This window comes from Periplaneta americana, chromosome 1 (assembly GCF_040183065.1).
Source record: "Periplaneta americana isolate PAMFEO1 chromosome 1, P.americana_PAMFEO1_priV1, whole genome shotgun sequence".
In the NCBI taxonomy this organism is placed as follows: Eukaryota; Metazoa; Arthropoda; class Insecta; order Blattodea; family Blattidae; genus Periplaneta; species Periplaneta americana.
Genome location: NC_091117.1, coordinates 163,341,636 through 163,359,367, shown reverse-complemented (window position 1 = coordinate 163,359,367; position 17,732 = coordinate 163,341,636). Strand labels below are relative to the sequence as shown.

At 36.3% G+C, this 17,732-nt stretch overlaps 1 protein-coding gene across 1 annotated transcript in view; it reads right to left on the bottom strand.

Moving 5' to 3' along the window:
* UBL3 (ubiquitin like 3) overlaps positions 1-17,732 on the bottom strand; it is a 155,099-nt gene that overhangs the window by 19,368 nt on the left and 117,999 nt on the right. The window contains exon 2 of the mRNA XM_069830538.1: positions 1,268-1,376. Coding sequence (XP_069686639.1) covers positions 1,268-1,376 — 109 coding nt within the window. The remainder of the gene's footprint in view (positions 1-1,267; positions 1,377-17,732) is intronic.

Genomic DNA, 17,732 nt, shown 5'->3' with positions numbered 1-17,732 from the left:
TAAACTTGCGAATACTAAATGAGACAGTAGAGCAAGTGGACAGCTTCAAATACTTGGGGTGTACTATAAGCAGTAACATGAGCTGCTGTCAGGAAGTCAAAAGGAGGATAGCAATGGCAAAGGAAGCTTTTAATAGAAAAAGGAGCAGCATCTTCTGCGGACCTCTGGAAAAAGAACTAAGGAAGAGACTAGTGAAATGCTTTGTGTGAAGTGTGGCATTGTATGGGGCAGAAACGTGGACATTACGACGAAATGAAGAGAAACGAATAGAAGCATTTCAACTATGGATATGGGGAAGAATGGTGCGTGTGAAGTGAACAGACAGGATAAGAAACGAAGTTGTGTTGTAAAGAGTGGGTGAAGAAAGAATGATGCTGAAACTGATCAGGAAGAGAAAAAGGAATTGGTTGGGTCACTGGCTGAGAAGAAATTGCCTACTGAAGATGTACTGGAAGGAATGGTGAACGGGAGAAGAGTTCGGGGCAGAAGAAGCCATCAGATGATAGACGACATTAAGATATGTAGATCATATGCGGAGATTAAGAGGAAGGCAGAAAATAGGAAAGATTGGAGAATGTTGGTTTTGCAGTGAAAGACCTGCCCATGGTCAGTCCGTTTACGTAATTATTAACTATTCTTATGATAGAAGCTAGAAGTAGGCCCTAATTATTTAGAAAATTCTAGTTCCTCTCTTCATCTACTTTCTGGTTTAGACATTTAGTCTATTCCTAATTCATAGATCTTCCCATTGTTTCCTTTGTCTACTCTGCTCTCCCTACCCTTTGAATTGTTAACAGTTAAGCCCAGTGGCGTAAATTTTTGGAAAGCACTGGATGGGCTCAAACATTTGAGTTATAAGTTTAAATAAATAAATGTCATTAATAATAATAATGATAACACGACAAATGACTGGGTGGACTAGGGCCCCACAGGCCAATGTAACTTGATGTCACTAGTTAACCCATTTTATGCAATCTCATATTTTTAATTTTTAGTAAATGCTGTGAATTTCTCCCGATATTCTACACATATAACTTTATTCTTTTACTGTACTTGTTTGAAATCCATTACTTGTGACTTTATATTTTATTTTATGCAATTTTGCAGCCTTTAACATAAGAATTTAATCTCATTTAGTTGTATTTTATTACATTCATTTTGTACTAGCACCCAATTTCGCATTAATAAATTAAGGCCGGTACAGTCATGGACTTCGTAGAATTTCATGTGTCTGCGCAGGAAATTATTATTAGTAAAATAATTTTACCTTCGGGCCAGTTGTCAAATACTGTCTGGGCGATGTCCCCCGCAGAATCGCTGGGACTGAACAGGAACTCTTTCGTCTTCCCGCTTACCAGGATTAACCGCAAGTTGATCTGGAAGAAAAGAACAAGGGTATGAGATGATACTAATCGTAAGAATTTACTCGCTGTTTTTTGCTGTCCGGCAATATTAAACGGCCAGCGTACGAGTGACACCCACTCTTTTCCGGGTGCGGCGTTATCAAGCAAATTGAACTAGAAAATGAGACTGTCCTCCATTCTACTAGGGCAAACTCAGTCTTTCACATGCACTTAGCGTACAACAGGCATCTACAACCGATGGACGTTATGCGGGTAGCATTTCTTACTAATTCCTGCAAAAACAGCATAACGTCTCCTCTTAAAACCCGATGTGTTTAACATTACTATCGCTTGAGCCATTAAAAAATTCTGCCATCCCCAACACAAATACCCATCTATTCGCATCGGTTTCTGAAAGAAGGCCCCGTGATTTACTCTTAGAAACTTTGAAAAAATGCTCAATTTTATTAATCACATTACCTAAGCACTTTCTGTTCCTTTTCTCGCGTTGCTGGGTGGACATCGGTCCCAGACACTGGTCTTAATTTCATGAGATAATTTCTTTCCCCATGAGAACTCGAATCAGCGCGCCTTTCGTAATGCAGGTCCTAGGTAGGGTGATCAAATTCATATCGATAAAAAAAAAAGAGGACACAAAACTTCAAAAAGGAAGACAATGTTCGAAAAAAAGAGAACAGAACATTTCTTGTTGACCAACTACTCCCAGAATCGGTTTCTCAGTAACATGGGGCTCCACCCCATTACTATGGAGCAGTGCGTGACTTCTTGGAAGGAAACTTTTCCGTAGCTTGATCGGAAGAGGAATACCCCTTGCCTAGCCACCTAGGTCACCCGACCTGACCCCCGCCACTGACTTTTTCTGGTACTTTGTGAAGGATGTTATGTATCAGCGTAGCTCAGTTGGCTAAGGCACTTGCCTGCCATCCAGAGTTTCGCTCGAGCGCGGGTTCGATCTCCGCTTGGGCTGATTACCTGGTTGGGTTTTTTCCGAGGTTTTCCCCAAACATAAGGCGAATGTCAGGTAATCTATGGCGTGGTAGAGTTGAACTATATCAGCTCAAAAATATATGTAACTTTTACAACGTTTAACTTTGATGCAAGAAGGTGTCATCCCTCAATATTATTTTAATAATGAGAAATAAAATTAGTCCTTATCTCTTCCGATGTGCCTTCATTTTCAGAGTCAGATATAATATAATATGGGTCGTCGATGCTATCATCAGTTACTGCTCATGTCATCGTTTCAATTAACTTATTTTTTTAGAAACTGTTCTTCATTTGGCTGCTTTCTCCTTTCCTTTGCTCAAAACAAATAACTGTTAACATTGATTAGAAAAAGGATACGGATTTACTACTGCAAAATTTATGCTCATACCAGAGCCATCTTTTGACAGAAAGTGCACAATATTATTCTACGTATGTTTGTGTATATATCTCAATTTTCACAAGTCAGGGTTAGCACCTTATTGCACCAAGCCCTTCATTATATCAATAATAATGTCAGTCTTGAACATTGTAATAAGGGTTTTGCCTGTTACGTTCAATAAAAAAAGACTAGAATACAGTAATAATTTTATTGAAAATTTTCGATTATTGTTGAGCTCGATTTAACAACTATGAACTTGTTTGCAGGTATAATTTTAATTTAGTCAGAAAATGATTCGAGTAAGGTTGCACATGCAATACCCAACAAGACAAGTATTAAAATAGCTAGATACAAGAAGAAATGCGAAATACATAATACGAAAAATTCCTTACTAGGATATCCAATAAAAGTTGATGTAAAATGTCGAGCTTTTGTTAGTGGTTCTCTGGATTTTTGTACCATGCTAATTAATCATATCTTGGCTTTACTTTAATAGCGGATAAGTGGTTATCTAAGACGTCGTTGTGTTTGAGATCTGGTAAGAGTAAAATGTTTGCTTCGTGAAACATGCACGCAGGGTGTTTGTATTTTCTATTTCCTTTTGCTCAAAATTAAAAAAAGAAGGTGGCTTCTCCAAGCAGTAAATTTATATCGAGAAAAGGAGAAACAGCCCATTCAAGAAACTTTGTTATTTTAAAACGCTTTTCCTGTTCGGGAAAGCGAGAGCGCAACCTTTCCGCTCTTAATCCTACGTCGGGTTCACGGATAATGCGTGGTTTAGGAGTCAAGATCGCATAACGACCGTTGCAACATTTTGCAAATATATTTCACCTTTCACATTATCAGTAAAAAAAAGCTGTGAATTATAATAAGAACACAGGAAATTCTTCTTGGTTTCAGCTTAAAGAGTGCCACACCAGAAAATATTAATTTCTACCAAGACATGCGCGTAAACACAATTTTTTTGTATGAATTTGTAGTAACAGAAAAAAAATGTGTTAGGTATAATCTGAATATACATATCAGAAAATAGATGTGTTTTATTGGGAAAAGAATATAAAATGCGATATTTCATCGCTTACATTTCCAAAACAAGTTACGACTTCTTAAGAGGTAGGTAGGTAGGTAGGTAGGTAGGTAGGTGGATGAATGGATCTTGTCTAAGATAAACATAGACAGGTAGGCAGATAGACCGACGGACGGACAGACGGACGGACGGACAAACAGCTAGATAGATAGATAGATAGATAGATAGATAGATAGATAGATAGATGCCATAAACGAAAAATGTCATGTAAATTACGCATATAGGCCTAATTTCTCAATGTACATTTTACGCAGAACTCAAAGCGCTCCGTTCACTCATAACTAAACTCCGAAGGTTTAGCCCCTATTCTAGCCCGCAACATGTCGCATTACGTTTATTTATTACTCCTTTATGCATCACGTACGTACAGTCAACTCACAAACACACTTATACACAGCAAGATCTCAAGATCCAGGCAACCCGATCAGTCTGATACGATTTGTCCGTGCATTAATAATATGATGATTAATTAAGGCACCATACTGGTAATAAACAATATGTTCATCCATCATCAAGATTTCCACATAATAAGCCTTCCCCCTCCTTTTTCGTAAAACGTGGACATACCACCTCAATTTAAGACTGCGGAAAAGTCGTCTGTTATTCTAAAATATAGCGCCCATAAATCTTAAAATTACGTTCACATAAATTAATGTTCAGTCAAAATGTTTTTTGCTTAGTGCTAATTTTTTCGACCTACAGAACATCACAGGCACACTTGTTTTATAAATCCTGAATTGTTATTTTTGAAAGTTTTTATTTAAATAAGCTGTGTGCCATAAAATATATTTTAATTAAAAATTCTACTTCTTTTGTTTCTTCCTTCTTCAAATTTCTGTCGTTAATAAAATTTTGACTAGAGTCTATTATAGCAATATTCCCTTTTTAAGTACTTTTGCCCCTAGAATGTTTAATTGTTCATTTTCGTAGTCTAAAACAACTGTAATGCGGAAGTTCATTTCGCAAGGAAATTTCATACTTCAACTAACACTGCACAAGCCTTTATACATTATCTTATGATCACTAAACGTAAGAGCTTCATGAGTGGCAAAGTGCATTCAGGCTCCATAAAACAACTATGATGTTGTCATAAAAGCAATTTCTCAAGCGTTTAGGTGCAGATTTCGCTATATATAGGCCTACTTATTAACATACATTTTCGCCGACTATAAAGTCTATTGCCTTGGTAAGAATACACATTCAAAATGCACAACTTTTGCTTCATTGCATATCGTCACAGAACTGAAAAAAAAAAAAATAATAATAATAATTTTATTTTTTTCCCGAGGTTTTCTGACTAGAAAGTCTATTGTAGCCTTTATATATGTACTGTAATCCAACGTACCAAAAACTTCCATAACACTTCGCAAACAAAATGGAACAGTGAAAACTAAAAGTCAAATACATATTCTCAAGGGGCGAAGAACGAGAAAAAAAAATCGGAACACACATTTTTTAACATAGGCCTACATTTAACTCTCAACATTGTTGGACACAAAACTGGAATACATGCTCAGTACTTCAACTAATTATGTACTCATGTAAGAATATCAACTCGACTAACATGACGTGTCAAACATATGTCGTTCTGTATTGTCTCAAATATAAGCTATTCTAAAAATAACAATTTGATCAGAGATTCCTAAAATTCGTGCCCGATTATAATAGGCAATTTCTATCACAAAAGAATAATAATACGAGAAATAGGCCAATTTTTTAAGATCGTGACGATTAAGAAATTTAACTAACTTGGTTGATTTCCGATGACTTCAGAGGACACTAATAGATTAAATTTGAAGTGGAAAATTCATTACGTCTGATCAAAGAATGACGACTAACAGAGATGAATTTTGAAGTGAATAAGAAAGAGAAAATACAATTTGCCTTAGTCCTTTTCAGTCAGAGCTAGGATTATTTTACGGTGGGCAGCTCAGTTGGTAGAGCAAATGGGGAAGGTTCCGGAAAGTTGCGGGATTTTTTTTTTTTTCGTCGAAACTTACAGAACGGCTCCGAGGCACTCTCAGCCTCCTGTAAAATTCAGTACGGAGTCTTTCCTGGGGTAAAAGGCGGTCGGAGCGTGGTGCCAACCAAACCATCGCATTTTAGTACCTAAGTCAAGTAAGCATGGGGCTCTACTCTCATATCCACCATGCACATTCGTGGCGTTTAAATGGAATAACGGTTAACTCTTTAAATCTACGACAATTACAAGTTATTCTAAGGACTTGCTCTGAAAACCTCGGCCCGACTAACCTGCGAATCTCAGCGACAACTGTAACCATTCGAGAATGACTACTATAATTATTATATTCCGCATTTTAACTCGACTCTGACAAGCTACTCTGTTCCACAGCAGCAAACAACAATTTAGATAATATGTTCGAATATTAAAATAAGATTTCACTTGGAAAAATTCTCAAATTAAACATGCAAGACAAATACTTCATACACTTTCATGCTATCGAGAGTTCAGGAAATTCAAATTTCAGATTCACACATTAGGAAAATATATCGCGGAACGCTTTCGATGTGAAGTCAACACGACGTAGAATTTTAGAGCTTCCATGACCAGGATTAAAGGATATTTAAAAAACGACGAACATTTATCTTTCGGGTCCCATTCTCGCACCGATGTGGTCATTTACAGAACACTACCATTACAACTGTATATTTTCTCATACGTACTCGCGGAACCTGTTCCGTGCAGTAGACTTGCGTTACGTTCTTTGTAGCGATCGCGTGAAATAGTTTCGAAAAGTTGAAAACAGAAGAAACTTGCAGCCTGTCGTGAAAAGCACTTTCTCGTGCCCGGTACAGAATAAAAGTAAATTACATCACCACAGTTTCTCGATTTGAGCATAGTATTGGTACAACAGATGATTATTTCTCTAGTAGAAATTTGAAGTTTCATGTACATACTTTATCTCCCAAATACAATGATATCTTACTCGTAGTTACTGAGTAAGAACAAAATAATGTTCAATAGTGTAGGGAAATATATATATATATATATATATATATATATATATATATATAGGCCTAATGAGCCAGACATCATGCTTATAAACCAATGTTTTGATATCACAGTAAAATTCTGATTCTAAAAAAATAAACACTAAAAATTACCAGTCCCTAACTGATACAGTAGTTTGATTTCCACATTGTTAAAAAATATATTTAAATCGAACTTCATATTAATATTTCAATAAATAACGCTAGTGAACAAAATTTCATTTTTTTTTGTCTGTCACATGAACGAAATCGGGTCATTTTAACTAAATCGACCTTCCTTATCACTTCAGATACTGTAATATTTAACACGCGAAAGATATATAATACATATTCCGAAGTGATATACGAGTAGTGTTAAAAGTTGTGTATTCAAGATGTGTAAGGACAAAATTGAAATTCTTTCAATAATTTATTACCATAATACACTGCTCTCTTAGATTTACTGAGCTTATTGGGAATTAAATCATAGCTTTCCCAAAACAAGTAATGAAATTTTTATATGAAACAATTTTTATCTCGAAAAGGAAGCAAAAAACGAGAAAAATTATATTAAACTTTTTTGTTTGAAATAACTCACAGAATAATCCTGTGAAATTAATGAGAGTACCTACAGTTCACTCCTGTATAGGCCTATATATGGGAATTGGCCACTCTACCTCATTATCTCCTTGCCTAGTTACCTCATAAGTGGTCCCTTCTTGCTATCACTGTCTTCAGACAGTTGGCAATATATAGAGTAAAGTTGCCTATTTCCGTGATACCCCTAATTCCGTGATACTTTTATCTTTCTCGAAAGATTGCATCTTTCGCCTGCTTTTGAGACATCGGTGAACTTCCTAGCAAGGTACCCAATCCCGTGACATTCAGTGAAAAAACGTATCACGGAATTAGGCAACTTTGCCCTACAGCATTCCGACATCTAACGATCGAAATTTTACAAATGTAATTCTGCAACTCTGATGGAGGTTGTCCAGTTTCTGAAAGCGTCGCTCAATGAATAATAACTGTATGTATCCACGACAAGGCTTTCCGAATTCCTCAGCAGATTCTTCCACGGGCAAGCAAGGTGCCTTGGCCTTGGTCTGAAGACGACTCGTGTCGAGCTGCACACGCCGCAGTGAAAACCGAGCCCATTGCTCGTTGAAATTACACGTGCCCGCACAGATTCATCTATTGCAACACGTTACGTTCCAGCCTGATGCAGTATTTGCGAGATCTATTGTATTTCTCCTCCAATTAATCCGATCATGACGGAGTGTGGGGAAATTGCAGGACACGAAGTGTAAGTAGGCTACGCTATCATTTAATTAAAGTCAGTTCCAAAACTCCGTAGAAATTACATACTCATCAGTACTCCCTTTATTTATTAATTAACCAGGGGCGACCAGGTAGCTTAGTTGGTAGAGCAGCTGGCTACGGACTGAAAGGTCCGGGGGTCGATCCAGGTGGTGACGGGATTTTCTCGTGACCAAACTCCCAGAACGGCCCCGAGGTTCACTCGGCCTCCTATGAAATTAAGTATCGGGTCTTCCCGGGGGGTAAAAAGTCGGTCGGATCGTGGTGCCAATCACACCACCTCATTCTAGTGCCGAGGTCAATGCATGGAGCTCTGACTCCATGCCATGTGCTCCATGGGAGTAGCTTCATTTTTATATCTTACATGAATTTTTATTTTATTGGTAGCTTCATTTTTATATCTTACATGAATTTTTATTTTATTGGGTTATTTTACGACGCTGTATCAACATCTAGGTTATTTAGCGTCTGAATGATATGAAGGTGATAATGCCGGTGAAATGAGTCCGGGGTCCAGCACCGAAAGTTACCCAGCATTTGCTCGTATTGGGTTGAGGGAAAACTCCGGAAAAAACCTCAACCAGGTAACTTACCCCGACCGGGATTCGAACCCGGGCCACCTGGTTTCGCAGCCAGACGCGCTGACCGTTACTCCACAGGTGTGGACTCTTACATGAAGCTCTCGTTATGTTTTATATGTGTAATATTAGTTTATATTCTTCAGAGAAATGATGATGGAACAAGCCGAATTTTCTACCTTATTCTCATCGCTTTTCTTCAAGTGACTCCTAAGTCCATTGCGACACCACTTGCACTAGTCATATTCTTTGACCGCTGCACGTTTATTTTTGTTTTGTCTATAATTAAAATGCTTCGGAAGTCGTTTTTCATTTATTCTTTCTATACGGTCTAACCACTGTTTCTTGCAATAGTCTGTTTTCATTAAAACTAAACTGGTTTCGCACATCTTCATTACTTCGCCTGTCGTTTAACGAAATCTTCAATGCAGATCTTAAAAACCGCACATTGGCCGCTTATTTCGAGTTTCATTATCATGCAGCGTGAAAATTTATGTCCATAGTGTTATAAAATTATAATTCTTGCATTATACATTTTTTTTGTTCTATTTAAAGTAACAGCAGAAGATCTGGTTTCAATGTTTGGATCTTTTTGGTTCATGCCGCCCTCTGTGAGGTATGACAACCAACATCAATACATCCACCAAGAGCGGGATTCCTTGATCACGTGGTTAGGTTGGCAAAAAAAATATTTAAGGCAATATGGTACAAATAAAAGCTTAGGGACAAATACCCAGTCTATGTGAGATAACATTACCATTTTCCAGCTGAATGTGTAGCCAGAGATGCTACCACTTCACCCATAGAAGAAAACTGTATACTGTAGACATGTAGAGCCTTCGGAGTTAGAAGCTAGATGTCTTCTTAGCAGACACCCCCCTCTTTGTAATGTAATTAAACTAAATTGTTTACGCATTTTCTAACGTATAATTATACAATAACATAAATAAATCTACTCCATTTATTCGGTTATTGCCAATACAAATAAACTAATATATTATAGTTACTTTAATTCCAAAACTCGGATGTCGATTTTCACTTTTTTCGCGTTTTTGAATATATTATACATCCACAGAGAGAAATTAAGTGGTATCGTAATAACTCAATTTTAGTATTATAAATTGTTTCACTGCTTAGTCAGTAGATGGATCTATGGATTGTTTGTTGTTTAGTAAACTGCCCGAAGACAGGTTTGAACCTCGTAACACCAATAAGGTATCACTCATGAGGCAACTAAGCCAGGAGACAATGAGGTAGGGTGGCCAGTTCTTTTCCCCCTCCATCGCATACATCGCTGATTAGTAATATATTATACTAATCAGACTTTAGACGTATACAAACAACTGTTCTTCCTCCGACACATATCGTCAAGTGAAATATATTGCCTGATCATACATGTAAAGATACGGAATTAAAATTTGGAGCGAGTCTTGATGGGAGTCCCTCAGTATGTAGGCAACAATTTCACATGACTGTTCACAAATAACATATATACAGGGGCTCTTGTTTACTGCACATTTGTTGTGTGTTGTAAGCGAAACTTGTACAATAAGGAAGCTCCAAATTTTATTTCCGTATCTGTACATATCAGCCAGAACCTCAATCAGAGGGAAGATTTACGAGGTTTTGGAATTAAGGTATCGATATGTATATCTATAAACAATACAAAGTGTTTATATATGAAGAAATTTAGATTTATTTCTGTTATTTTATATAACTTACGTTAGAAAATACGTACGCTATTGGTAAATAGGGGAATGTCCGCTAAGAAGACGCCAATACATCCAAACGTATTTTCTGAACTCTGAACGCTCTATAGCAGGAATGCAGAACTGGAGAGAGAGCGGTGGAAGCATGGGGAAAGCGTTGGTTCCCCATCCACAGTCCACCGGCGTTGAATGACGTATCTGTGATCCGTATGCAATCACATAGCACAGACACTGAATAAACACTTTCCCCTAGCAAGTCAATGACGCGTGGGGTGAAAGGAAGCGATGAGTGACGTATTCCGGTTTGTGATGTATGCCACAATTGGCCCCCAGTTCTGCAAGCCTGCTCTATAGGCTAGTACCACAGTTATTCAATTTTGTCATATAACATCAGTTTCTCCCTTGCATGAAGGAAGAAGTGCAGGAATTAAAATAATTTAAGTACTTAATAAGTTAATCATTTATAATTAATTTCATGAAATGCCATTACTTTGGTTGGTTATTTACAGATATTTTGACTTTTGCGTTTCAATAATATATTATTTATGCTTTCTGCAGCATGTGTCCGTTATCTTATATGACATGATAGTAATATTACGTATATATCGTTTTGTTACAGAGATGACTGCCAACATCACAAAGTTTTGGACAACTTTATTATTTCACACTACACAACAACGTAATAAGATCCGTTTTCGATTCAAAACGTCGGCTAACCGACTAAGATTTTCTGCTGTTCTTCTGAAGGAAATTGATCGAATAAGTGTCTTCGCGGAAGCCATAATTTTCTCTTCCTAAATCTATAGTGTTTCTATCACACAATTTTCTTATGAAAAAATTATGCAGTTCAAAGTTTTATAAGACGTGTATAATTCAATACATTTATATAATTTCATAAGAGGAATGAAATTAAGTGAAGAAATATTAGGTAATATTTCATATTATCCATGAATAGTACGTAGGCACATACTATTAATACAGTATACGTTATCTTGGTTCAAATCCTGTCCTAATTAAGTGAAACAGAGACGGGGGAGGGAGAAGAGCGTGTAGCCCTACTACCATTTCTCTACCCTCGTTTCTTCATTGCCAACAACATTCGGTTCAGCCGTAGCTCAGTCAGAAGAAGACTTCTCACTAAAGCGGTTACGGGATATTACTTCTGTTTTCAGCATGTACACTAGACTCTCGCTAATCCGGCCTTTCAATTATCTGGCCTCTTTCTAGTGTACTTCCTCCAGTGCAGTGAGAGAGTTGTCAGCGAAATGAGTATAGTGCTGAAAGGTACTTGTGCAGGTATGAACATATCATACTCGTGGGTTTTAGTTCGAACTTACGGTTAAGATACAAATTATATTTACTTTAAATATTATTTTAAGTGACCGTGCTTCATTTAATTTAGGATGCTCCCTGTTGTTGTTGTTGTTGTTATTATTATTAGTAGTATTAATTATTATTATTAGTATTATTAATTTATTATTAATTATATTATTTATTAATTGTATTTATTATTAATTGTCATTATTGAGTGTAATTAGTTACCACTGCCACTGGATATATACCCATTTGGAGTGTGCATAAATACATACATACATTACTTCTACTGTAATAATTTTCTGGGCACCGGTGCCATGTGTCATACTATATAAGTACTTCAATTCGTCCTGGTATTACTTATATAGCCTACATATCGATGACTGAGAAGTGATACTTCGTATCTGCGAATTTGCAGGTGAATCAAAGAACTGTTTTAAAAATTAATTTCTCTTAAAATAGACAAACTTTTTATAGCCTATATGTTTCTGCTTTGCAAGATCTTATACTCGAGGACAAAATATTAGTGAACTGTTCAATTCTGTGAACACAATAATAACATAGTTATTCTAAATAATAATAATGTAGTTAAATTAAATGACCATTTTCATAGATACCAAGTATCACTTCTTAGACGTCGATATATACTGTCTACACCTGTGGAGTAGCGGTTAGCGCGTCTGGCCCCGAAACCAGGTGGCCCGAGTTCGATTCCCGGTCGGGGAAAGTTACTTGGTTGAGGTTTTTTCCGGGGTTTTCCCTCAACCCAATATGAGCAAATACTGGGTAACTTTCGGTGCTGGACCCCAGACTCATTTCATCGGCATTATCACCTTCATCTCATTCAGACGCTAAATAACCTAAAATGTTGATAAAGCGTCGTAAAATAACCCACTATAATAATAATAATAATTTATTTTATTTTATTTTAAATCCACCACCAACAGAAGTAGTCTTCCAATTACAGATGGCTTACACAGATGTATACACAAAATACATAAGAGAGAAAAAAAAACAACAAAACAAACACAAACAAAAGAAAGAAAATACATAATGGTAATAGATGCTAGAATATTATAATATTACAGTTAATCTAGTGCCAAATGCCAATATAATGATGCAAAATTATTTAAAAACTTGAGTAAAAACATTATAATACACTTCTTCATAATTTAAATATCTAAGGAAATACAATGCTTTTAATATTGTATCAAATTTTTCAATTGTTAAACTGAAATCCAATTGAGAATCACAGTTTAAAGACAGATAGTTGTAAGTATTACACATAACAAACAATGGAGAGTTCTTGAAGAAAACAGTTCTAGGAATAGGAATAATAAAAGGTTGCCTATGACGTAATTCTGTTCTTTTTACATTGAACTGAAGGAATTTAAGAAAATCACAGTTATTCAATATATCATTAACAGTCTTACAGAGTAAAATTTGGCTATTTATTAATCGTCGAGATTTTAAAGTTTTATAATTAAATTCAAAAAGTAACAGATTATATGAAATTTTCTTGTCATAAGACGATACGTGATGTTTTTAAAAATATAAATAACGTAAAAATCTTTTCTGTATCCTTTCTATTTGCATCTGATGGGACTGGAACTGAGGTGACCATATTACAGACGCATACTCTAGCTTACTTTTAACCATAGTTTTATAGAGAGTATCAATAGTATTTATATTTTTTAATTCTTTTGTATTTCTGATTATAAATCCTAATTTTAAATAATAATAATAATGATAATAATAATAATAATAATCAATATATACTTATATGCGTATACACGCGCCGGCCAAGTGTGGAACGTTCCAGTTTCGATTTAGAAGTGCAAGTGGAGTTGCTGGCGCAACTTATAACATCAAATTTTTTAGCATTCTCAGTAATCCGGCACTCTCGCTAATCCGGTACCCCCTGTGCAAGGAATGGCCGGATTACCAAGAGTCTACTGTAATTAGGTTTCTCTTGTCCTTCTCAGTCTACAATTACATACTTACTAAAAAGTCTGAAGAGTCTCCATAGCTTAAGAGGAACGTTAAACACATAATACAAAACTAGAAAATCGTACATATGGCCAATGAATTATATGTAGGGTGACCAGAAGTTCTCTCTTGTCCGGACATGCCCATCTTTTAGGCCTTTTTCCGGGGCCCGGGCGGATTTTAAAAAATCAAGAAAGGTCCTCATTTTCGTAACTTGTATGTATGCCTGATATTTTGAAATTATCTTATTTAAAGCCTTTTTCAACTAATTTGCCTGTAGGTGGCAGAAGCATCGACGGAATAGGCCTATACTCTTTCCCAACGATCATAACTCTCTTTACTCCTCCTTGTTATGGTCGTTGCTCACAGGTAGCTAATAAATTGAGAGATCGAAGTGCGAATGTAAATCTAAATAGATATTTTCTGTCCTCTTTAATAATTATAATTCCCTTGACTTTCATATTAAATTTTAGCATAATATTTTGTAATGAAATAATATTAATATACTTTTAAGTATGATATAAGCCTAAATTTGTACTGTAAATATTTTGTAATAAAATGGATATTGACGTAAATTAAAGTATAATATAGGCCTAAGCCTAAATCTAAGTACATATTTTCTGTCCTCTTTTTTATCTATGTGAATCTAGTCACCCTAGTCATACGTAGTATATAGGAGATGGGTTTGATTCCTGACGCATAATAACTGAACAGGCGAAAAAGAAACAAAAGCTGTCTGACCACTTGACTGGAGGCAGATGGATCGCCCCGCTGGTCAGGTCGGTCTGCAGCCCAGACTGGGCCAGTCCAACCTTACTTACAAGACGAACAAAGAGACTCGACGAGACCCACATACATACAAGAAGAGACGAACTGGCGGGCAAGATGCGTATGAAGGCAATGCCATCTTTATTTCACAAGATCAATATTAATTTGGAGAGCACAGACATGTCGGTCCTCATTTTTAACGAAGATCTGAGCTAAATAGTACGTTTTACTCTACCGTTCTTTCTGCTCATCCCCAAACTCTTAGGACATTATCATGCAAAGTAAATAGGTTCTGTAAAGCAGAAGTTTTCATAGCCCTCGGTCCCTATCCAAAAAGCTTCTAAAAATATTATGTTCATCATCCCTTGAACGTTTACCGCTGTGGAGTAACGGTTAGCATGTGACAGCATGTCTGACCGTGAAACGAGAGGGGCTGGGTTCAAATCCTGGTTGGGACTAGTCGGTTGGTTTGAGGATTTTCCCGGAGTTTTTCCTCAATCCATTAAGAGCAAATGTAACTTTCGGCCATGAACCCTGCACTCATTTCGCTAGCATTGCCACCTTCATCTCACTCAGATGCTAGATAACCATAGCATTTGATAGAGCGTCGTAAAATAACCAATTAAAATCCCTTGAACTTTGGTTTTACTATCTTAAAATATTAAAATGCTCTACATCTGTGTCATCGCACACTAGACAAAGTGAACACAATGTTGCAATTATGAAATTCCTTCTTGAGATAGTACGGATTACGAAACTTGAAAACAACATGTACAGTAGTGGCAAAAAAAAAAAAAAAAAAAAAAAAAGGACCGACCCTTGTAGCTAATTTCAGAGCCTTGTTCACTCCAGAGCACGACTGACTGGTAACTAAGACTTTCGTGGTTCGAATCCTGCCTGGAAAGGAAACTTCTTTTTGTTCCTTATTCAAATTTATTCCCAATACTTTTCGATTGCTGGTAAAATTCATGTTCTGGGAATAAGAAGTTAATTAAGTAGTAAAGTGTCGCTGCAATCGAAAAGTATTGGGAATAAATTTGAATAAGGAACAAAAAAAAGTTTCCTTCCCAGGCAGGATTCGAACCACGAAAGTCTTAGTTACCAGTCTATCGTGCTCTAGAGTGAACAAGGCTCTGAAATGAGCTACATACAAGGGTCGGTCCGGTTTTTTTTGTCACTTACTTACTGTACAGTAAGTGCGACGATAAACGAACATTGTTGGAAAAAGAATGGCAAAGTGAACTACGGTTGATTAAAATATGTATTAACAAACTACAGGAGTTGCCCAGAGACAATGAGACACATACGAAAAGACAGTTCTATTGCGGCTTTCGTATCGAATGGTAACGTAACTAACACTTTAATACACTCGTTACATTTTGAGTTATATTTAGTCATGATTACGTAATTCTGTCGTGATGTCGTTTTCCAAGCCATTCAGAGAAAGAAAGATTGTTGATGAAGGGAGAAAATTCCAAGAAAGGTGGGAGCTCAGTTATTACTGCACGGGGATGAAAGGTAAAATTTTATGTGTTATTTGCAATGCATCTATAAGTGTTGTCAAGGAGTATAATGTTAAACGACATTATGATACAACTCATTAAGAAACTTTACCCTGCATCGAGGATGAATTAAGAGGAGAAAAACTAAAGAAATGAAACATGAATTACAAAGACAACAAAGTATATTAATAAAAATGAATAAGAGTAGGTCTGCATTGTAAGCCAGTTATGAAATCTGCTGTTTAGTGACAAAACATTCCAACCTTTTAGTGAAGACTTCATGGTTAAGGAATGTACGTACGATAATAACGGCGAAAAACATATCCCGAAAAAGTGAAAGTGTTCTAAGAAATGTCTTTGCCAAGAAACACAGTGGCTCAAAGAATAACTGAAATAGCTGACGACTTGCGTGAACAACTACACGAAGTATCTTCATCGTTTCAATGATTTTCAATATCACTTGACAATTGATGTGGCACAAATTGCGTTGTGTCTTCGAGCATGCGACGATAGTTTGAAAGCAACTGAAAAGTTTTTCGAATTGATTCCCATCCATGGAACTACTACTGAGGAAGACACTCGTTCTTGCCATGTGTTCGGAAGTTTTGAATGATAAAACGTGCTCTTAGGAGGAGAGACAGAATTTACACATCCTATGAATATTGTGAACTTGTTTCATTTTTAAAGACTGGTGCATTTCCATTGAAAATAGTTGAGACAAATGATGTTAAGGATTTTACAAACTGATGGCCTCAATTTTATAAAGAATATGACTGTATATCTAGAAACATCACGTGCTCCTAGAGATATAAAACAACACTTCAAAATATCCCAGTTTAGCCATTTCGAATACTCGTCCAAAAAGAAAAGGGTCATGTAACAAGACCTTGGATTAGTGGAATGGTAGAGCACACCTTTCGTCTGTCTCAGCAAGGAAGAATTACACACACATTTCCTATTCAAGCATTGTATCCAGGTGGTAAAATTCCGATAAAACTGAGAAAGACAGAGGATGTTAAAAAGTTCTTCGGTATATCTCTGCGGAATATATTCATTTTTATGAAGAGGTTTTGCCCTGACCACTTGCTGAAACTTAAAACATTCATAAATTACAAAGCAGGACAGTATGTCGACAGTAAAACATATTTTGTAAAGAAAATGCGACGCTAACATGCCTAAAGTGTTGATTTAGCATTTATAACTGATAGGTTTAGCAATGGAAAGGTTACAGATCATGTGTGGCGCGCGAGAAGTTTGGTTATATACTGTACGAAACGGCCCGCGACCCAAATTAAGTTTGACACACGGTTTACACTAAAACAAAATAACCTACATACTTCCTTGGCAACGACGTTCTAAACCTTATTGTAGGAGAAATCTTTACTTATCGAACAATATTCAAAACTAAAAACAAATTTATTTAAATGATGATAGTCCAAAAAATAATATGCAATATGCTTGCCTAAGTGTGTAACAGAATCTTGGAAACTGAAAAAAAGTCGGTTTCGTCTCTTTTTTTTTTTCAAACTGTTTCCTCGATTATATTATAATGCATTTACCACACTTATATCGCAATAACATACTATACTTGTGGCTATACATCGTCCATGCACAGTCATTTACAACTTTTATCTCGGAACGACTCCAGAATACTATTAAGTAGCTGAAAATCATGCTGCAACGTTGAGAAAAATCAAGACCAACTGTACAGAGAAGTTTGTAAAGTAATCATTCCAAGGAAAATAAT